This window comes from Protopterus annectens, chromosome 8.part0 (assembly GCF_019279795.1).
Source record: "Protopterus annectens isolate FY-2018-M chromosome 8.part0, PAN1.0, whole genome shotgun sequence".
Lineage (NCBI taxonomy): Eukaryota > Metazoa > Chordata > Ceratodontiformes > Protopteridae > Protopterus > Protopterus annectens.
The window spans coordinates 334,945,917-334,968,309 of NC_056741.1; the positions used below are offsets into that span (position 1 = coordinate 334,945,917).

At 43.1% G+C, this 22,393-nt stretch overlaps 2 protein-coding genes across 7 annotated transcripts in view; one reads left to right on the forward strand and one right to left on the reverse strand.

Annotated features, from left to right (window-relative positions):
- The window catches only part of LRRC71 (leucine rich repeat containing 71), a 2,015,367-nt gene that overhangs the window by 649,624 nt on the left and 1,343,350 nt on the right, over positions 1-22,393 (forward strand). The window lies entirely within an intron of this gene.
- LOC122808792 (non-structural maintenance of chromosomes element 3 homolog) overlaps positions 1-22,393 on the reverse strand; it is a 131,979-nt gene that overhangs the window by 29,384 nt on the left and 80,202 nt on the right. For all 4 annotated transcript variants that reach the window (XM_044079836.1, XM_044079835.1, XM_044079838.1 and 1 more), the window contains exon 4: positions 8,204-8,267. In XM_044079836.1, the coding sequence (XP_043935771.1) occupies positions 8,204-8,267 (64 nt within the window). The remainder of the gene's footprint in view (positions 1-8,203; positions 8,268-22,393) is intronic.

A 22,393-nucleotide genomic window follows, 5' to 3' on the forward strand; every position in this document is an offset into this window, starting at 1 on the left:
GGCAAAAGGACTGAAGAAAATGGTGTCGGCTGCATCTTTTATACCCCTGGCACACTGACGTCAGGGAAGAGGTGACAGCAACCAACGCCGGACCTAGACTTTGGAATTCTGGCCGACTGAGGGTAGCCTGCCAGCAGGATAACCCAAGAGTTAATGACTGCAACAGTGAAACACGATGAACATCCAGGACTGCAATAGTGAATCCACTCTAACACCTATATTTATGGTAAGTGTACACGACTGTACTATGTTTCTTAGTGTTTCACTGTTGAAGTCATTACATTTGGGTAGATTCCCAAAGCTATGGTTGGGAGGATGGATTTATACAGCATTAGGACCTGCTATAAGGCCCTGCAAAACAGCAGTGGCAAATCCAGCTCTGGATTTAGAAAAGATTGGTAAATGATAGTGCTTGGTGAAAGTATGAACTGAATTCCAGGTAGCAGCTTCTAGAATATCCCTGGTAGGTACACCTTTGAGAAAGGCTGCAGAAGTAGATGCAGCCCTGGTGGAGTGGGATCTGATCCCCTGGGGGATAGGTTTTTCCATGGTGCTTATCACAGAAATGAATACAATGGCTTATCCATTTGGAAATGGTTTGCTTTGAAATAGTCTTTCCCTCTGCCCCTGCAGCAAATGCTACCAGCAGTTGTTCAGATTTCCTTCGAGATTTAGTCCTGTCCAAGTAAATCTAACTTGTCTGTGTACATCCAATGAATGCAGAATCCGCTTCCCCTTATTCTGTGGATTGGAAAAGAAAGTTGGCAAATGAATGGACTGATTAAGAGCCACACTAGATACCACCTTGGGCATGAAGAATGGATTAGTCCTGAGTGACACCCTGTCCGCATGAAAGATGATGAAAGGCTTCACTGCCATAAGGGCCTGTAATTCATAAATCCTTCTAGCCGAAGTGATTGCTAAAAGGAAGGCTGTTTTCCAGGAAAGAAATGTTACGTCTGCAGTAGCAGCTGGCTCGAAAGGAGGTAGAGTGAGTTTCCCCAATACAAAATTAAGGTCCCAGGCAGGGGTTGGAGCTCTCCTGGGTGGCCTCAAGTTTTTGGCCCCTCTGAGATACTGCTTTTAGCAGAGGATGAGAGAAGGGGGGGTTCTGTGTTGCAATGAGATGAAATGGCTGAGGCATGGATTTTTATGGAAGAAAAAAAAGACAGGCCCTTGTGAAGCATCTCAGTTAAGTATTGCAAAATCTGAGGTAAATTGGGCACTGCTGTGCTCATCCCTTGAGATCGATTCCAGGCACAGAATCTTTTCCATTTGTCAGCATAAGATTTTCTAGTACTAGGTCTTCTCGCCTCCAACATGACATCCATCACAGGTTTGCTGAGTGATGCTAAGGGGGGAATTTAAGTGATCAGCCAAGCTGCAAGATTCAATGTTTGGAGCTGAGAGTGCAGAATTTGGTTGTTCTGCTGAGACAGTAAGGAAGGTATCAGAGGCAGGTGCCATGGAGAAATATGTGACAGACTGAGTAGGATTGGGTACCAGTGTTGGCGAGGCCAGTCTGGAGCAATCAAAATGATTTTTGGTTTGTCCTGTTTGACTTTTAGTAGAACTTTGGAGAGCAGCGGCAGAGGGGGGAAATCCATAGACCGATCTGTTTTCTCAGCTGAAGGACAGAGCATCCACATTCCAGGCTTTTTTGTGAGTTCTTCTGCAAAATTTGTCCAAATGGTAGTTCTGGGGTGAGGCAAAAAGATCTATGTCTGGGCTCCCCCATTTGCGTGTCAACATGTTGAAAATCCATGGTTCCCGTTTCCATTCGTGTGGGTCCATGAGATTTCGGCTTAGTTCGTCTACCAAAATATTCAGCTTTCCTGGCAGGAATTGAGCTTGTTGTTGTACTGGATAGCTCAAGGCGGTGTTCCACAATGCCATGGCTAGTCTGCAGAGGGGGTAGGAATGTGTACCCCCCTGCTTGTTTATGTACCACATAACTGTGGTGTTCTCAGTCTTTACCATTTGTTGTCCTGGATGAAGGCAGTCCTTGAAAGCAGTCAGTACATTCTGCACAGCTAGCATTTCTTTTTGATCGATATGAAGGTGCATTTGATTTGGGCTCCATTTGCCCTGAATGCACTTCCCTACCAGATGAGCCCCCCCCCCCCCCCATGCTTAGTCTGATGCATCCATAGTTAGGGTTTGGGCGGCAGGGGGGTGGTGTGAATGGCAGTCCCTTGTTTTGGTGGCAGGCCTCTGCCCACCATAGGAACTCTAGTTGCAGGCAAGGTATGATAGGAATCATGGTTTCCAGGCTGTGACAATGTTGACTCCATAAACTTTTTAAGTACCACTGAAGTTTCCTCATATGCAGTCTTGCATATGGAATTAGCAGAATGCAGGAGGCCATGAACCCCAAGGCTTGCATTATTCGACTTGCAGATAGCAGGGTTTTTGTGGTCACCTGTTTGAAGTCACCAAATGAATTTGCTTTTCTGGCGCAAGGAAAGCCATCTGGGCAGTTGTATTCAAGCTTGCACCCATGAATGTAATTTTCTGAGAGAGAGTACCAGTTGTGATTTCTTTTCGTTTATGGTGTACCCTAGACAAGTTAGAACCCTTTTTTCAAACGCGAGATGTTTTAGAAGAATGGCCTTGTTTTCTGCCTGAATTAGACAATCGTCCAGGTATGGATATATTTGAATATTTCTTTGCCTGCAAAATGCAATTACTGGAGCCAGGCACTTTGTAAATACCCTGGGCACAGTAGATAAGCCAAAGGGTGGTACAGAGAAGTGATAATGCAAGTAGCCTGCTTTGAAGCGAAGATATCTTCTGCAAGATTCCCTGATTGGGATATGCAGGTAAGCCTCTTTTTAAATCTAGAGTTGCCAACCAGGCATCTTTGCCTAGCATAGGAAGTAACTGAAGAGTCAGCATCTTGAATTTTGGAATGTACAGAAAGGTGTTTATAGTTGACAGGTCCAGAATTGGATGCCATGCTTTGTCTTTTCTGGGTACCAGGGAAAAGTCTGGAATATAAACCTGGTCCCTTTTCCTCTTCTGGTACTAGTTGAATAGCCCCCATGTTTAGGAGGGAAAGTGCTTGTTTCTGAGCCTCTGCCCACTGATTTGGGGGCAGGTCTGGCCATCTGTTTGGAGTTGGCAACGTGTGGAAATGAAATCTGTATCCCTGGGACACTATATTTAAAAAACATTTCTCCTGGGTTATAAGTTGCCAGTTTTTTTTACATGAAGAACCAGTTTTCCCCCAAAAGGAGTGGCTAAGAGGTAAGTGCTTGGTAATTTTAAAGGAAAGTCATTAAGACTGTTTACCATAGGGAGGGGTCTTGCTGTTTCCAGATTTGGAAGTGGAGGCACCCCACTGCTTAGTTCTGAAAGTCCCTTGGGACTGAAACCTAGTGCTTTTGGAATGTCTGGGTTTGGCTTGAGTGCCTCTTGAAGGAAAGTACAGTTGTGTACACTTACCATAAATGTAGATGTTTGAGTGTATTCACTGTTGCAGTCATTACATTTTGGTAATCTGCTGGCAGGTTGCCCTCAGTCGGCCTGATTAACAAAGTCTTGGGTCCTACACCAGTTGCTGTCCCTTCTTCCATGACATCAGGTCATCAGGGGTATAAAACATGCAACAGACACCATTACATCAGTTTTTCTTGCCCCATATGTCAGGTGCCCCCCAAATGGGGAGCCAAATATTTAATTAATTAAAAGCACAAAAATATATATCTCCAAACTAAAGCAAATACACCAAAAAGGCTTTTAAGCATAGTAAAGGAAAGTATAAGTATAGAAAGAGAAAAAACAGGGGGTTGGAGGGAGGGTAACCAGGACTGCAACAGTGAATACACTCTAACATCTACATTTACGGTAAGTGTACACAACTGTACTATGTTCTTCGTGTTTCACTGTTGCAGTCATTACATTTGGGTAGATTCCCAAAGCTATGGTTGGGAGGATGGATTTATACAGCATTAGGACCAGCTATAAGGCCCTGCAGGACAGCAGAGGCAAAGCCAGCTCTGGATTTAGAGAAGAAAGGTAAATGGTAATGTTTGGTGAACGTATGAACTGAGCTCCAGGTAGCAGCTTCTAGAATGTCTGGTTGGAACACCTCTGAGAAAGGCTGTAGAAGTAGATGCAGCCCTGCTGGAATGAGATCTGATCCCCTGGGGGATAGTTCTACCATGGTGCATATAGCAGAAATGAATTCAATGGCTTATCCATTTGGAAATAGTCTGCTTTGAAATAGCCTTTCCCTCTGCCCCTGCAGCAAATGCCACCAGTAGTTGATCAGATTTTCTTAGAGATTTTGTCCTGTTTAAGTAAAATCTAAGCTGTCTGTGTACATCCAATGAATGCAGAATCTGCTCCCCCTTGTTCTGTGGATTGGGAAAGAAAGTTGGCAAATGAATGGTTTGATTAAGAGCCACACTGGATACCAGCTTAGGCATGAAGGATGGATTGGTCCTGAGAGACACCCTGTCCGTATGAAAAATAATGAAAGGCTCCACTGCCATAAGAGCCTGTAATTCGGAAATCCTTCTAGCTGAAGTGACTGCTAAAAGGAAAGATGTTTTCCAAGAGAGAAATTTTAAGTCTGCAGTAGCAGCTGGCTCTAAAGGAGGAAGAGTAAGTTTTTCCAATACAAAGATGAGGTCCTAGGCAGGGGTTGGAGCTCTTCTGCGTGGTCTTAAGTTTTTGGCCCCTCTAAGATACTGCTTTAGCAGAGGATGAGAGAAGAGGGGAGGCTCTGTGTTGTAATGAGCTGAAATGGCTGAGGCATGGATTTTTATGGAAGAAAAGGACAGGCCCTTGTGAAGCATCTCAGTTAAGTATTGTAAAATCTGAGGAATATTGGGCACTGCTGTGCTTATCCCTTGTGATTGATTCCAGGCACAAAATCTTTTCCATTTGTCAGCATAAGATTTTCTAGTACTAGGCCTTCTTGCCTCCAAAATGACATCCATAGCAGTTTGCTGAGGGATGCTAAGAGTGATTTTAGGTGATTAGCCACGCTGCAACATTCAAAGTTTGGAGCGGATTGTGCAGAATTTGGTTGTTCTGCTGGGACAGGTAAGTAAGGTGTCCGAGGCAGGTGTCACGGTGGAAGGTGTGACACATTGCGCAGGAGTGGGTACCAGTGTTGTCGAGGCCAGTCTGGAGCAATCAAAATCATTTTTGGTTTGTCCTGTTTGACTTTTAGTAGAACTTTGGAGAGCAGAGGCAGAGGGGGGAAAGCATAAACTGATAGAGCATCCACTTTCCAGGCTTTTCTGTGACTAATTCTTGTGCAGAATTTGTCCAACTGATAGTTTTGGGGTGAGGCAAAAAGATCTGTCTGGACTCCCCCATTTGCATGTCAACATGTTGAAAATCCGTGGTTCCAGTTTCCATTCATGTAGGTCCATGAGATTTCTGCTTGGTTCGTCTGCCAGAGTATTCAGCTTTCCTAGCAGGAATTGAGCTTTTAGCTGTATTGGATAGGTCAAGGCTGTGTTCCACAATGCCATGGCTAGTCTGAAAAGGGGGTAAGAGTGTGTACCACCTTGTTTGTTTATGTACCACATAACTGTGGTGTTGTCTGTCTATCATTAATTGTCCTGGATGAAGGTAGTCCTTGAAGGCTGTCAGTGCATTCTGTACAGCTAGCATCTCTTTTTGATTGATATGAATGTACATTTGATTTGGGCTCCATTTGCCCTGAATGCACTTCCTTATCAGATGAGCCCCACAAGCATAGTCTGACGCGTCTGTAGTTAGAGTTTGGGTGGCAGGGGGTGGAGTAAATGGCAATCCCTTGTTTTGGTGTCTGGCCTCTGCCCACCATAGGAACTCTAATTGCAGGCAAGGTATGATAGGAATCATTGTTTCCAGGCTGTGACCGTGTTGACTCCATAAACATTTTGAGTACCACTGAAGTTTCCTCATATGCAGTCTTGCATATGGAATTAGAAGAATGCAGGAAGCCATGAACCCCAAGGCTTGCAGAATTTGTCTTGCAGATAGCAGGGTTTTTGGGGCCACCTGTTTGAAGTAAGTTACCAAATGAATTTGCTTTTCTGGCGTAAGATAAGCCATCTGGGCAGTTTTATTCAAGCTTGCACCAAGGAATGTAATTTTTTGAGAGGGTACCAGTTGTGATTTTTTTTTGTTTATAGTGTACCCTAGACAAATTAGAACCCTTTTTACAAACGCCAGATGTTTTAGAAGAATGTCCCAGTTTTCTGCCTGAATTAGACAATCGTCCAGATATGGATATATTTGAATATTTCTGTGTCTGCAAAATGCAATAACTGGATCCAGGCACTTTGTGAAGACCCTGGGCGCAGTAGATAAGCCAAAGGGCACTACAGACAACTGGTAATGCAAGTACCTACTTTGAAGTGGAGGCATCTTCTGCAAGATTCCCTGATTGGGACATGCAGGTAAGCCTCTTAAGTCTAGAGTTACCAACCAGGCATCTTTGCCTACCATAGGAAGTAACTGTTGAGTCAGCATCTTGAATTTTGGAATGTCCAGAAATGTGTTTAGAGTAGATAAGTCCAGAATTGGACGTCATGATTTGTCTTTTCTGGGTACCAGGAAAAGTCTTGAATAGAAACCTTGTCCCTTTTCCTCTTCTGGTACCGGCTGAATAGCCCCCATGTTCATGAGGGACAGTACTTTTTCTGGGCCTCTGCCCACTGATTTGGGGGCAGGTCTGGCCATCAGTTTGGGATTGGCAACATGTGGAAATGAAATCTGTATCCCTGGGATACTATATTTAAAACCCATTTGTCCTGGGTTGTAAGTTGCCAGTTTCTTGCATGAAGTGCCAGTTTTCTCCCCAAAGGGGCGGCCAAAAGGTAAAGTGCTTGGTAAGTGTAAAGGGAAGTCAATGAGACTGCTTACCATATGGAGGTGCCTTGTTGTTTCCAGATTTGGAGGAGGAGGCACCCCATTGTTTTGTTCTAAAAGTCCCTTGTGACTGAAACCTGGAGCCATTGGAATGTCTGGGTTTGATTTGAGTGGCTCTTGAAGGAACTGGAAAGGACCAGTTCTTAGTAGGACAGTGCCTACTAAATCTTAGAGGTTGTACTTGCAAAAAATCTTTCACAGTTTGCATAGATTTAGCTTTATCTTCCATCTTTTTTAAAACTTCTTCAGCCTTATTACCAAAGAGACGGTCCTGTTGTAAAGGAGCATCCAACAATTTTACTTTAACATGATCAGGCAAAGTTTGCTCTTTGAACCAAGCATGCCTTCTTAGCACAGACTCTTGTTACAGCAGCCCTGCAAGAGGTCTCCAAAGAATCAAAATCACATTGCAAAGTATGTTTTCCAACTTGTTCAGCTGAATGCAATAAATCCTGTAAATCTTTTATTTTCCACACAGTCAGAAATTAACATCATTTTCTGTTTAAGCAGTCCCATGATATGCTGTTGATATTTAAGCATATGAAATTGGCAGTTTAAACTCACTATGGTAGAAGTACCTTACTATAAAAACAAATAACAGCAATAGTAACTGGAAAGAAGTACTGTAGGAACAGCATAGAGAAAAAGGAAGAAAAGGAAAAAATCCCTAAAGACCAGCAATAACTAGAGGGAGGAAAATAGAAACAAAAATATATCCGTTTATGAAGAGAGAAAAAACTAACTCGCAGTTAAACAGCCCAGCAAAATCACTCGAGTGGAACCGGTCTCGGATTGCAAAGGCAGAAAATGAGATCTGGGACAATAGGGATGGAGACATTATGGGTAGAGGGAGCAGCTCGAGAGCTGGATCTGAAGTCTGAAGTATGCGGCTGAGTTGGATCCAAGAACTAGACCTGTAACCCATAAGTGAGGAAGAATGAAAAGGACAACATCAGATCAATAAAGTTCAAATTAGTTCAACTTATGATGCATGGCCACAGAAGAAAGGGGAGCGAGTTGCCAGAAGTAGTCAAGGTACAGTTTTTTGAACACATCTTTTTGATTTTACCAGGCTTGGTTCTTTTAACCAAAACTTTTATGCAAATAATTTATTCATCCCTCTCTTACATTGGAACTCATTTACATCAGGCAAAAGTTAAATGATTTTACATTACAAACAGGCAATTTTTCTCAGATAAAATCATGTAGCAGTAACATATGGTCACCATTAAGGTCATATATAATTTTCAATGAACTGTGACAACAAATTTTAAGCCAGAATGTAGTAAATGGAGCCACAGAAAGCTTACAAGCAGAAACTCACCAGCTCTTTTAATGGGCAGCTTCTTCTGGTCCTTGATTAGTATGAACTGCACCACTTCGCTCACCTAGAAATCCAGCACATCAGTTATTACCTATAGTGTTAGGAATGATGTGGTTCATAGGGGGTACCGATTTAATTGTACAAAGCACCCCCAAAACAGAACACAGATTAATAATATAAAGCTGTTTGAGAGGACTGCAAAAAGTATATTAATTCAAAGTTCGATGGAAAACAGAATTTCAAAGACTTTGTAAATACAAGACTGCAGATAATACAAACTATCTAACTTTAGGCATGGGGGACTATCATTACAAATGCAAATATGGAAAATCCCTTTTGTTTAGATTCAATGCTGTATGCCCGAAAGAAGTCTAATGCGATAATGCTAGAAACTCAAGATGACTTAAGAATTTCTCTGGTAAAGGAGAAGGACGTTTCTCTGATGAGTGCAGAACCTGATGCCCACAGCCAGGAAGTGTTTTCCCTTCCTGCTCATTTTTAACTTATATTTTCTTTGTTTGAGCCACAGGTAAAATATATGTCATAGTGAGTTAGTCAAATATACTGAAGTTTTCCTTCAAACTGCAGTGCCTCAGCCAGGCATGCTGGTATGTCACTATGACGAATACAGCCACTATCACTAATCTATCAGGCCCACCAAGTGTCATGGACAGGACAGAGGAACTAGTAATTGCTGCACCTGTGATTCCAACTGATCTTGTACATCATTGTAATGCTACATTTTTAATGTGCCTTCCCAGCTCAAGTGCAGAGACATGAAGCCCTTACTGTGAACCACCAGGAAGGGGGGGGGGGGTTTGCAGGTCCTCTGTGAACACGCAAGTGTTTTATTTCTTTCTGGTGGACATAATTTCCCACTTTGAAGGGAAGAGGCTAGGGCTGCTTGCTGATCGTATCCTTTGCAGAAGTGAGGGACATCCAGTGTGGTCAGCCTACTGCACATCCTCCTCCAACTGTAAACCAAGCATTATGGAACTGCACAACCAGGTCTGGAATATGAAATTCCATAACTCTTACCCTAGCTAAAGCCAGGTAGAAGACCCCGGTGCCACAACCTTCTGTGACTCAGCTCCACCAGAGAGGTCTCCAGTCTTTCTGCAGGAAGTTGGTTAAGGTTACAGAGGGGAACCTGGTAGGAATGACAGAGAAGGTGCTGAAAACAGAACCAGGATGCCAGCCCAACCTAGAATGGAACACAGAAGTTGTGTGCATGACTCTACTGTAGCATCTTCATTTATTAGTTCCTAGAACAAATGCAGCAGGTTTGTCAAAGTACCAACTTTTACAGTCTTCAGTTTTGTGAAAATTCCCAAAGCATAATGAAGGAGGGTGGTTGGCAACATGTAATTAAGAGATGAGGCATTGTAGGACAGAAGAGACACACCTTGCCCTGGTACTAATGGCAATCTCTAGATTTTAGTGCCTAGAGAAGGTGGTACAGTAAGTCCAAGTTGCTTTTAACAGAACAGTCTGCATGGCGATTCCTCTAAATAAGGCTGTAGTGGTTGCAGTGGCTTAAGTGGAATAGGCTCAGATATGCTTGCCACATGTTGTGTAACATAAAATACAATAAGCAAGCCACAGACAAAAAGTTTGCTTATCAAAAGAAAAAAAGATACTCTCAGAAACGCTTGGATTATTTTTTTCTGAATTCGCTGGCTCTGTGCAAATAAAATCTCAGCTGCCTGTGCACCTCCACAGAATGAAGGGCCCTCTCTCCTCTACTCGGTAGATTAGAGAAAAAAAAAGCTATGTGAAAGGCTTGGCTGTCACTCATACCACCTTAGACATAAAAGAAGGGTCTGTATACAAGGATACCCAGTGCTAGTGCTGCACCAAGAACTGTTCTCTGTACATTCAGTCTGGAGTTCTGAAATTCTTCAGAAGAAAAATTGCAGAAGGGTCACAAGCAGCTGGTTCAAAAGGTGCCAGGGTCAATTTCTCTAAATCACAGTTAAGATCCCTTAGTAAAACATCTTTTTTTGGTGGTCTAAGATGCAGGACCCCCTTGAGAAAACGTTCAACAGAAGGCCTGGAGTACAAAGCAGGGCCCGTGGGTATGCAGATATAACAGAAGCATACACTTTTACAACTGCATAAGATCCAATAGTTATTTCAGGACAACAGCACTTTACCTGGGTCTTGGATTAGGTTCCTGGATAGGCACCCAATTTTTTTTTCACTTCGCGAGATAGGAATTTCCTGTGTTTGGCACATTATGACCTTCAGCTCAACCTCGAAATGCATGCACCTACCTGGAATTAGTCTGAAATCATCCAACAAGTCAGCACTCTGAGGAAACACTTTCCCATTTATCTTTGGTGGGCAATGGGTAAAGGACACAGAACTACTGCTGACTTGGCCAAAGGGGGGATACCGGAATGACTTTCAGCCTTTCCTCTTGGACTTTTAGGAGGACCCTTGAGATTTATGATACAAGGGAGAATGGGAATGCCCGTCTCCAGGGACTGGATCTGCTGACACCATCTTATTCTTGGGAACCACCGACACTTACTCATGTACAGATGGGCTAACAGCACCATTAAAATGCAAGAAGCAATGACTTCAATCACCTCCTGCTGTAAAGTTTTTGAAACAGAGAGTCACTTGAGACACTTATTCCCTCTGGTAGGAAGGCTATGTGATGGATGACATCTACGAATACCCTCGGATAAAATAGGTTTCTTGAGGGGGGGGGGGGTGCAGGTTTGATTTGATCTTGCTATGGTTGAGACAAAGATCCCCGAAAGACTTCAGGATAAATTACAAAGGCTTCTCTATTCCCTGTCTGGATCCTGCAAGGATGAGACGATCATAACTAAGGGCAAATGAGGATGTGTTTTCCTCTGCAGTATGCCATCACTGAAGCAAAGCATATGGTAGAGATTCTAGTTGCAGAAGACAATGCAAAAGGGCAAGGATGGGAATTGTAAATGCTTCTCCTCAGCTGCAGACTTGAGAAACTATCTGTGCTGTTTGGCTACATCGATATGAAGGAAGGCATCTTTTGGGTTTAGATTGACCAGGAGTGCCTCAGGTGGCAGTAAGGGCAGACTTTACAGAGTTACCATTTTTAACAATGAGCATCCTGTTTTATTCTGGTTAAGTCCAGAATGGGTAGACCTGAGAGAGAAACTGGAGGAAAAACCTTGTTCTCCTTTCCCAGATGGGACCATTTTTTCACAAAGGTGGCCTAATGTCTTCAATTTTCTCTGGCAAAAGGCAGAACAACTAGGGCAGGCTTATTGGAAGGAGAAAGGGCAGCAGTCAGCAAGGTTGAGTCTCAACTGTAGTCTCTAGAGGTCATGGCTCAGGCGGACATTTTTTTTTTTTTAAACTGTGCTCTTTTCCCATTTACCAGACGTGTTCTTGCTAGGTTTACTTTCCCTCCAGACTATTGAAAACTCTTTCAGCAAGGAGTTCAGAGAGGACAAACGTGTCCAACAGTACTTAAATAAGCTCCATCGATAAAAGGTCAGGAAAGGGCTGTGTTATCAACCAGGTACGTCTTAGGTTCATAGGTTCATACTAGGCTATCTGCCCGAGGGCATTTACAAGCCTAGCCCATAGTTTTGTGGCTTACGCCACCCCTTTAGTATGGGGAACTATACCCATTATTTTGCTGTGCCTCTGTTGAGCAGTGACACTGAGGTAATCCCTGGGGTATATCTGCGATCTCCCATCCATTGGTCAAGATTTCTCTTGAGAAAGGCCAGCGAGGTGCTCTGCCTCACATATACCGGGATTTTATTCCACAGCATAGGGAGTCTTTGGGTGATGAATCTATCCCTCCAGCACGTCCTATTAATAGCCGTGTCGAGGTTTTTGGAAGAAGTGTTCACCAGTGTATCTGTGGAGCTTGACATCAGCCCTTGCCCCTGGGAAAACTGCATGCTTCTGTATGATCAAGTATTCCACAGATTCCCTTATAAAAATCTTCTTCTAACAGACCCTCTAGCTGCTTCTCTGCATGGTGCATCCACAGCATTATGCTCCATTTCTTGAAATGCTTGTCAATTTGAGCCAATAGGTCACAGTTCAAGCATCTTGTAATGCAGATCCTTATTCTGTATTCCCTCTGCCTTGGTCCTTACCTTCGCCGGCAGTCACTGTTAAGCAGATTGGGCTGGCAGTTTAAGGCTCGAGTAGCAGAAGTGTACACCTTTTCCCCAAATTTGCAGACTATCCTATGCTCCTTGTTACTGTAACTGGGGGGTCCTGGATGGAGCTGGAGCAGATTCCTTGCTAGAATCCAAGGACAGCTGGATCATCCAAAGGATTTTTATAAGGGAATCTGTGGAATACTTGATCATACAGAAGCATGCAGTTTTCCCAGGGGCAAGGGCTGATGTCAAGCTCCACAGATACACTGGTGAACACTTCTTCCAAAACATACATGACTAGAGGAACAGTAAATGCCCTAGACTCTAACAGGCCCACAAAAGCCAGTACTCAGCTGCCGACAGCAACTCCCACTTTATTTTATGAAAAATGTCCGAAAAGGAGAAATCCTGTGGTAGAGAAACAGAGAATAAAGGGGTCCTCACTGTTTAATTTGTGTACAATAAATTAAAGTTTTGTACTCACCATAACTATGCATCTGTGTTGTCCATTTCCATTCTTCCTCAATGACTGGGTCTCAGATCTGACCTTGGCTCCAACTCAAGCTAAAAGACTCTTGGATCTATACCCTCAAGCTCCTCCCTCTACCCATAATGCCATAGTCTACCTGATGTACCTCAGAGTTTGCTGCCTTATAAGCCCTAGGAGTAATTAATCCTAAGCATAGTCAAAGAAAAAATAGCAGTAACAAAACTTGGGCTCAAACCTGGAACAGAAGTTCCACAATAACCACAAAGGTCACTCCAGCATACGACAAAGGGGGAAGGAGGGTGGGGTGTTGAATGAAAATGGACAACAAAGCTGCATAGTTATGGTCAGTAATATCGGATGTTGTCCTTTTCATTTGTTCCTCAGGTGACTAGGACATAGTCCCCAGCTACGTGGGCCTTGGGTGGCCCCCATGGAAGAATATTCCAGAGTACTGTGGAACCAAAGGCAGCTGGAAGTAGAGTCCAATTTGTAATGAGCAATAAAGGTATGAGCATTAGACTAGGTAGCTGCTGTTCAAATATCGCCAATAGACTTTCGAGACCAAAAGGCTGAAGAGGTAGCCATGGACCTGGTGGAATGTGCATTAGGAGGCCTGGATAGGAACAGACCTTGCTGACTATACACAAAAGAAATGCAATCAGTACGCTATTTGGCCAGGGTAATTTTTAGAAACTGGAGAGCTCAATTTGTTTGGAGAAAAGACAAAATTGTTCTGACTTACTGAAATGTTTTGTTCTGTGGAGTTAACATAGCTGCCCATGTACATTTAAAGGATGGAACATGCATTCGCCTTTGCCAGTTTTCCTTCTCAGTTTTGCTAATAAATTAATGGCTTGATTAATAATCATTTTGGAGGCTACTTTAGGTAAAGTAAAGACTGGTCCATAAGGTAATGCTGTCTTTGTGAAAAAAAAAAAGATAAGGATATCTGGACGAGAGCTTGGAGTTCAGAAACTCATCTTGGAGACATAATAGCCACCAGAAAAGCTGTTTTCCATGATAACAATTTTAAATCAGACTTAGCTGATGGTTCAAAGGGTTTCTGAGTTAATCCTTGCAGCACAATTATTAAATCCCAAGAGGGCAATGGGTCTTTCACGGGGGGAGCCTAATCAAGAAAGTATCTTTTAGAAAAGCCTTACACAACTTTGAAGATGAGAAAGCATTTTCTCCTTAATGAAAATTAGATATGGCTGCCAACTGCACCCTGATAGTAAAAAAACTAGCTCCTTCTTGGAAGAGCAGATGCTAAAACTTTTAGGACTGCAGAGATAGAAACACTGAAGTAGTCCAATTCCCCTCTGCAGAGCCCAAATAGAGAAGATTTTCTATTTACTTTTGTAAATCTTCCTTGTGTAAAGACCTTGTAGGAAGACAGAAGTATCTGTCGGACTGGGGAAAAAGGTCTGGGCTGTCTAGCCAACAGTGGAATGAGAGAAACCATGCAGTCAACTTGATGCCTGGCATGTCCAGATGATCTATCCCAGAGGGGTGAGAAAGCAGGTCTAGACTGAGGTCCAGTATTCATGGTGGATAACGAAGGTTAGACCAAAGAGAGAGGGAACCACACTTGAGGCCAAAAGGGGTAATAAGGATAACCATGCTCTTCAAATGAAGTGCCTTATTAGAAGTATTAGGGAATAAGTATAAAGGAGATTGAAGGACCAAACGCGTACTACAGCACTTCTCGGTGACACCTCCTGAGGGTCAATTAGGGCAAAGAACCTGCTGCACTCGCTGTGGGGAGATGCAAAGAGGTCACAGCATGGTTGGCCCCAATAACAGAAAATCCTCTGCACCACTGATTGATTGAGACACCACTCCTGAAGCATCAGAATGGACCTACTGAGTTTGTCTGCTAGAACACTGGACTTCCCCGATATGTGAGCTGCCATAAACAAACGGAGATGATCACTCACTGACTCCTGACAAAGGCATCAAGATCAGGTTCCCTCATTTGTGGATATATCACACTACAAACGTGCCTGTTTGTATCACAGTTCCAAGAGGAATAACATCCTGGAAGGCCTGCAATGTTAGGAGGACCACTCATCTCTAGGATATGGATATGCAGATTTGACTGCTGGGGACCACATGCCTTGGAATGTCCATCCCAAGAAATGCCCCCACCCCCCCAGTTGAGAGGCATCTGTGGCTACTGGGTGTGAAAGTACAAGACGGCAGCTTTGGAACACTTCAGCCAGTTGTATCCATCAATGTAAATACTTTTTGCATGCTCAAATGAGTTTGATCAGAAAGGACAAGGGATAAGGAATTGAGCACTTAACAGTTAGAGGCCACTGAAAGCGCATATAAAACTAGGTCATATGAACTAAGGTTATGGCAACTGCCATTGACCCTAGGGTCTGAAGAGCAAGTTTGGCTCGGAAAAAAGGGTGTGCAATAATTTGCTCCACCTGAATCCTGATTATCCTTACATGATGTGGTGGAAGATACGGACTTACTGCGTTCAATTGGGCACCTATTAACTCCAAGCTCTGAACAGGTTGAAGATGAGATTTGCAGATGTTGACAGAGATGCCTTATAATTGACATAACTAGAGCAAGTAGTCCCTGGACTCCTCTAGAAAATGCTTGGTTGGGGCAGTGAGGAGCCAGTTGTGTAGGTATGGAAGCACTCTGAATCCCAGCAGTCCCAAGTAAGCTGCTACCACTTCCATACATTTGGTAGACACTTTGGGGATTGTAAGAGACCAAACAGCAGGGCTCTGAACCGATAGTGACGGGCCCCCAGCTGAAAGTGCAGAAATCTTTGGGATAATCTGTTTATCTTGATGCAACCACACATATCCTGAAGATCGATGTTGCACATCCAATCATCCTCGTGCAGAAACAGAAGAATGGATTGAAAGATGACCATTCAGAACTTTGACTTCTTCACAAATGGATTAGGCTTGCTTAGATCCAACATTGATCTCAGGTCACGGTTTTCTTTAGCACAAAAAAACAATCTGGAAGATTGGCATAATGTATAAGGTGTTTACCTTACAGATACAAGGTGCAGGGTTTGATTCTCACATGGGGTAATTGGCTAGGCTTAAAATGGCCCACAGATGCAGTTAGCCTAGTACTAATCTATGAATTTTAAGTTCTGAATCCTTTCTGGCAGGAAAAAAAATTGTGTACAATAACCTCTGGATAGGATTTGTAGCACCCAAGAATCTTTTGCCATTGATGCCTAGGCATCTGAGTGCAGAGACAAGCAGCCCCCAACAGTCTCTGCAGGTGACCAGTCAGGCAACCTTTCTGGAGCGTTGGAAGAGTTTATCCAAAAAGGATCTTAGAAACCCTGGTTTTGTGGGCCTCCTCTGCCATGAGGATGTTTTTTCTATTTGAACTCCTCCCTCTGTCTCTCATGGAGTCATCCCCACGTGAATCCTGGAAAGGACCCAGAGACTTATGGAACCCCATTTTCTTTCCTCTTCTTTGATGCTTGGAAAAGGATCATTGGGGGGTAGGGAAAAAAAAGTATGTATATGGCAGGCAAGGTCTTTCTATCCTGTTCACTCTAGGAAAGCACTTCCTTTACAGTAGGGCCAAACAAAGATGTCCCATTTAAAGGAGCACTAATGAAAGACCTGAAAGGCTCCGCAAAGGTACACTGGTACATCCAGGCATGTCTCGTAATGATTATGCCTGAACCAGCTGCCTGAGGTACCCTTCGCAGCATGGACAATTAGTCTCAGAGGCATTAGAGATGGATGAGAGCTGCCAGTTGTGAAGACTTCTTGTAGTACTCCATGGACATAGACTGAAATTTGGAAAATCTCTTCGTCAAATCCTGCTGTAAAGTGTGCAAAGTAATTCAGAGACCATAAAGCAAAGGCAACTGAGACAAAAACATGCTTTCCAAATCTGTCCAACACTCTGGACTCTCGGGTTAGGGAGATAAACAGTGGAGCTCTACTCAGCCAGCTCCCTCTTTGTGGCATTCACCACAACCATAGCATCAACAGGGTCTCCCTTGCTCCAGTCCTGCATGTCTTTAGGTGGTGCAAGAAATTTATCAAGGCAACGTGGACTGGATTCTACAGGATCCAGTTTCTTCCACGCCCGTTGAAAGACTAGCTTTATAAGCTTACCTACCAGGGGAGTCACCAAAGATGTAAACTGTATGGATACAAAAGCTTCCAGAAAGACAGACTCCTCTTGGGAGCGGGTATCAGAAGGCCATCTACTCTTACTCAAGAAATCACCAAGATGTCTCCAAAGGAGACATCATCCAGTGGAGATCTGGTGGACCCCTCCCCTTCATCAAAGTCGATGTCTTTGATGAGAGACTTGAGGGGGATGTCTGTGCGTCCCCTCTTACAAGATCGTTTTTGGGGAACCTCCTCAGTGGGATGATCTGGACAGGTATCCTAAGAGAAGGGAAAAATCGATCAGGACTTTCTGGATTCCTAATTGGGCCGGCTATCCCTGTGAAATAGGCCTGAGGATCAGAGCTCAGACCCAAAGGGAGTATGGCTGTAGGATCTGAAAAGGATAGAGTAGTTAAATCTCAGACGAGAGAAAACCTTCTCGACTACCTTGAAGACAGAAGAACCAGGAGACTCCTTAGATAGTCGCACCAGAGCTGAAGCTGCTGATGCTACCATGCCACAACCCTGCCCGGTCCCCGTGCCTCGAAGAAGGAGTTGGACCTGGGGTGTCCAACGCTGAAGCTCCAAAGGGAATGGATGGCTCTGACAACATCGGAATGGAACCTAGCCCCAGGGACTCTGCACCAGTACTTCAGGTTCAAGACATGTCCTGGTCCAAAGGAATTTGGAGCCGAACAAGTCAAGGAAGAGGTCTGAGTCGAAGATATAGCAGTTTTCGGATCTGACATCAACACACTCTGGTCTCTTGAATCAGAGGGCTCTGAAACCATGGGTCGAACCACAGAAGGAGAAATCACTGCACGAGTAGAAGGGAGGCTCACCGATCCGATAGGAGATGGAGACGGGATAACCCCCATCTGAATCTGGGCTCTGAGAAACTTCCTCATCATCCTATCTACTTCGACTTCTGAAAGGCTTCTAGAGAACCTGACTGAAGAAGTGGTTGACTGCGGCCAAGACTCTCTTCTCAGGGTCTCCTGAAGAAAAGGGGAATGGAGTCAAAGAGAAATAGGCTCTACAGTGAACCCTGGCGAACGGGTTCTTGGAGACTTCATATGAATAACTGTCTGACCCAAGGACGTGGGATCAGACTGCTCCTGTTTCAGACCAGAAGTTGTCTGATTAAAGTTTTTTGAAGAGACTCAAAAGATGTAGTCTTTGGAGATCTCTTATGTGAATATTTCACTTCTGAAGAGACTTTGGAGGATTACGGGGTTTGAGCCTCTGGTGCAGAGGAAGAAGGTGGCAGCAGTCCCTTTAATGCCAACTTATTTCTACAAATAGCAAAGGGCCCTGGAATTATAGGCCGTGCAAATATAGCAGTCTGTGTTGAGATGAGAAGCTCTGAGGCAGTGGACACTCCCTGTGGGCATCAGAGTTAGGGATCTTACGCCCATAAGAAGTACATTTTTTTGAAACCCATTGGTTTTTCGGTCACGATACTACAATGGTGTTAACAGCAAGAACAAGAAAAATGGAAAGGGAAGTTTAACTACCAGCAATGACATGTAAAGAAAATGCCCTCTAGTGGGTAAAAGGAAAAAGGTTGGAGAGTACAAACAATGGTACCAAAAGCTACCCGAGGTAGAACATACAAAAAAAAGAGGTACTACAACGTAAAGAACTTGAAACCTCAATAACTAGGCAAGATTGGGTGAAATAGGTAGTAGGATAGGAAGTAAAATGTTTGATTTACAATAAGAGAAAATACCCCCAAAAAGTCTCCAAGAGATCTGTAGAGATATGGCGGCAAATGAGATCTAAGGTACAGTAGGTTGACTGGAGCATTATGGGTAGAGGGAAGAGCTTGAGAGTTGGATCCAAGAGTCTTGTAAACGCAGCCATGTCAGAAGAGAGGTCAGACCAGAGACCCAATCAATGAGGAACGAATGAAAAGGACATCAGACACAGGGTATCCTGACAATATAAGCCAACTCATCAGCTTCAGAGTCAAGGGAATCAATCTCAAAATTTCACATTCCACCTCTGCCTTTCTAGAAGGAGTCCCTAACATATGGTAATTCCAGTACTAGCTATCTGGATTTCAGAAAGGAAATGAAATCCTGAGACAGCTGGACGGTTGGGTCAGAAGTATGGAAGGAAAAGGGAGCGGATGCAATGCCCAGCCTAAGCAAATTGGCTGGCACCAGTTTGTTATGCAGTGCCTTGTGCCTCACTGCATCAGAAGCACCAGCCCTAGAGGCCATAAGTCACTGTGGCATACTGAGGCTTCGGTCCAGTTTCCCAGCAGCCTCCTCGCAGACTAATACAAATTTGAGCTTCTAGCACCAATGGGCCCTCAAATATCAAGCGGTATAACAGTAACTGATCCAGGAGGACAAGATGTTGAAGGTGTGGTGGTGTACAAAGTGGTCATTCCAGAGACCTGGTCCAAAAAGTCTCCAAGGGTGGCGACTGTGAAATCACCCCTCTGCAAATGGAATTTCTCAACCCAGGGGAGACCACGGCTGTCTATCAAGATGTCCATGGTCTCAAGACCATCTCCAGATACTTCTCTCCATGTTTCATGTTGGAGTGTTTCATTTTTGGCAGGAGTTCCTGGAGGTCTTGGCCAACACCACCAGGCATGTTCCTACCTTTTTTTAATGCAATTTTTCTGGAGGGACTATCTTCTTTTACGAATTGTCCTTGGAGTGAAACAAAACACGTTGTGGACATAATCATGCTTTAAGCCAGGCAAAACAAGAAGAGATTATGAAAATCCTTGCGAGAGAATTGCTTTCCAAAAGCTATGCAAATACTAGTTTTCACAAAAGTATCAGATAGAGAATCAGACAGACATAAGCTAATTCAGTTGCTCCTTTCAAGATAAGAAAATACCCTATGGGGCTCTTATCTGATTTCTAGAAACAGGCTGAATGAAGGACTGACAACACTATCAAATACTGCAAGAAAAAAAATTACTAACTTAACAATGTTGGTTGTTCTGGTCCTCAAGCCATTTTCATCTATGACCCAGGCCAATTAGACATTTACAAATTTCAGAGAATTGCAATCATGTAACAAGTGCAATGTGAACATTTACTGAAACAATACAACTAACATAAGTAAAACAAAGCATGATATAGATAATATGCAGATAAAAAAATTACGAAAAAACAATTGGAGAGCAGGGAACAGAACTTAACCAATATTTACCGGTCATTAGAAGCTCTTACATATGTACAAATTCAGTATTGTCCAGGATGAACAAGCTGAACTAAGAAGAGAGTGAGTGAGTGCGATTGTGTGAGCTGGCTACTTGATGTCAAAATGTAGCCGATTATGAAGAACTTGGGAGAAGCTCCTTTTTGAACATAGTTGTTTGCGGATATTTTGCAGTAAGGAGTTCCATGCTGCAGGGACATGCTTTGAAAAGGCTCTTTCACCAATTACCTTTGTGAAGTGAAGCTTTGACAAGTGTATATATATATATATATATATATATATATATATATATATATATATATATATATATATATATATATATATAAATATATAATTATCTGCAGATGTGTGCTGGATAGTATTATGATTTTAGTAGTTTGTATGTGAGGCAGTTAAGTTGCAGACTGGCTGTAGCCATTTGGACTTAAGCGAGTGATTTTCTCTGGGGCCACCAAAGAGTTATAAATCTTTTGATCTTGCTGGGTTTTATGTACTGAGCTAAGTGCACTTAATGGTAAAACCACTTTGGCCATTAACATTTTATAAAGAGAAAATCTTCCTAAATTTTAATGGGAGTATGTATTTAGATGGTTAGTTAATAAATTTGCTTTAGCTAAAGATGGCATCTGTTACCGCATCTCTTATACCAAGAACATATGTACGCAGAAATGGGAAGGTGGTCAAAGACCGGGGGAAAAGGTAGAGCTCTGGAAGTAAAGCAGGCTAGATGACTGCAAAAGTAAATACTAAAACGAGCATTATGTACTAGTTCAGCATAAAGTGGTTTGAGCCATCAGGCATTAACACTTTTCTCATTTTGCAAAATTAAGATCAGTCATGGTTCACAAAAAGGTGGCAATAGAGGGTCATCCATGTTTTTTTAAAGGACTTACAGGTAAAAATAGGTACTTAAAATACTACATTGATGGATCCTGCCAATATCCCTGGATGAATCTAAAACAGCATGAAGTATGACTTGGCCATACCCCAATGACAATGTTCAGTCTCAGCCTGCATACAGGTTTTGCATCAAGTGAATGGAGAACAGCTACAAACATTCCCCTACATAAGGGATGAACTTTCATAGATCCAGTTACAGACCCACAAGTCTGACCAGCCTCATACACAAAGCCACAGAAAGCCCCATCATGGAACTAATCAGGACATAAGAGAACCTCCAAATACTGGACCCATGTCAGTCTGGATTTGTCAAGGGCAGTTCACACAACCTGGTGGCTTTTTTTTTTTTTTGAAAAGGTTACCAATGGTACACACACCACATACCTAGATTTGGTCAAAGCTTTTGACACAGTTCCCCACTCTGGCATAGTAGAAAAGCTAAAACTGGGAATAAACCCCTATACCACCCGCTGGATTGCCAACTGGCTCAGAAATAGGACAGACAATCAAAATAGGGGAAGTTGCCTCCACAAAGAAGCCAGTCACCAGTAGAGTCTCTCAGGGTTCTGTGCAGAGACCTCTTGTGTTTGGCATTTACTTTTCTGAAGTAAAAGTCAATGCCAAAGGGTTCTGGCAGACTACATTTTCAGATGACTGCAAGCTACGAGCAGTCACCGAATCCCCAAACAACTTAACCATCCTGCAAGAAGGTTTGTACAAAATAAATAACTGGCACCAAAAACCATTCTTGGCCTGAAACTAAAGGTCAAGAAAATGATCCATGTCTGTCATATAAAGTATCCTCAGACTCATTACTGATGAATTTACTGCACATCAACAAGTCAAAATGACAGAAATACTCTTTCTAGGTATCTAAACCTCTTATGCAACATCTACAGAATGATTTGGGGGAACGGTATCACACGGAGGATACCGCTGCTCTGGAACAAAGTTCATACCTGTCCATATTAAAGCACAACCTAGATCTATAGATGGGAAACAGAAGATTTACTCCAGGACTTCCCCTTGTAATATTACGGACAAAAGCAGTTCCTAAATGCCTTATTCCATGCATGGGTCCCCTCAAATTACATATGGAATATCATCAATTATATATTACCACTAATAAGAATAGCTATTGACCATGGGATGGGGTAAGGCCAATCTATAACCAAATGAGAGGTTATTTCAAGCACAAAAAGGGAAACTGGACAGGCTTAAAATGGCCTACAAGCCTAATACTTGCCTATGAACCTGTAAGCTGGTTTTGCTGGCACACTCATTTCTGACATGTGTCTACAGCTCACTTGCATTACTCTTATCAGTGCTAAAATTTTAATTTTAAATGAAACTAATGCCTCAT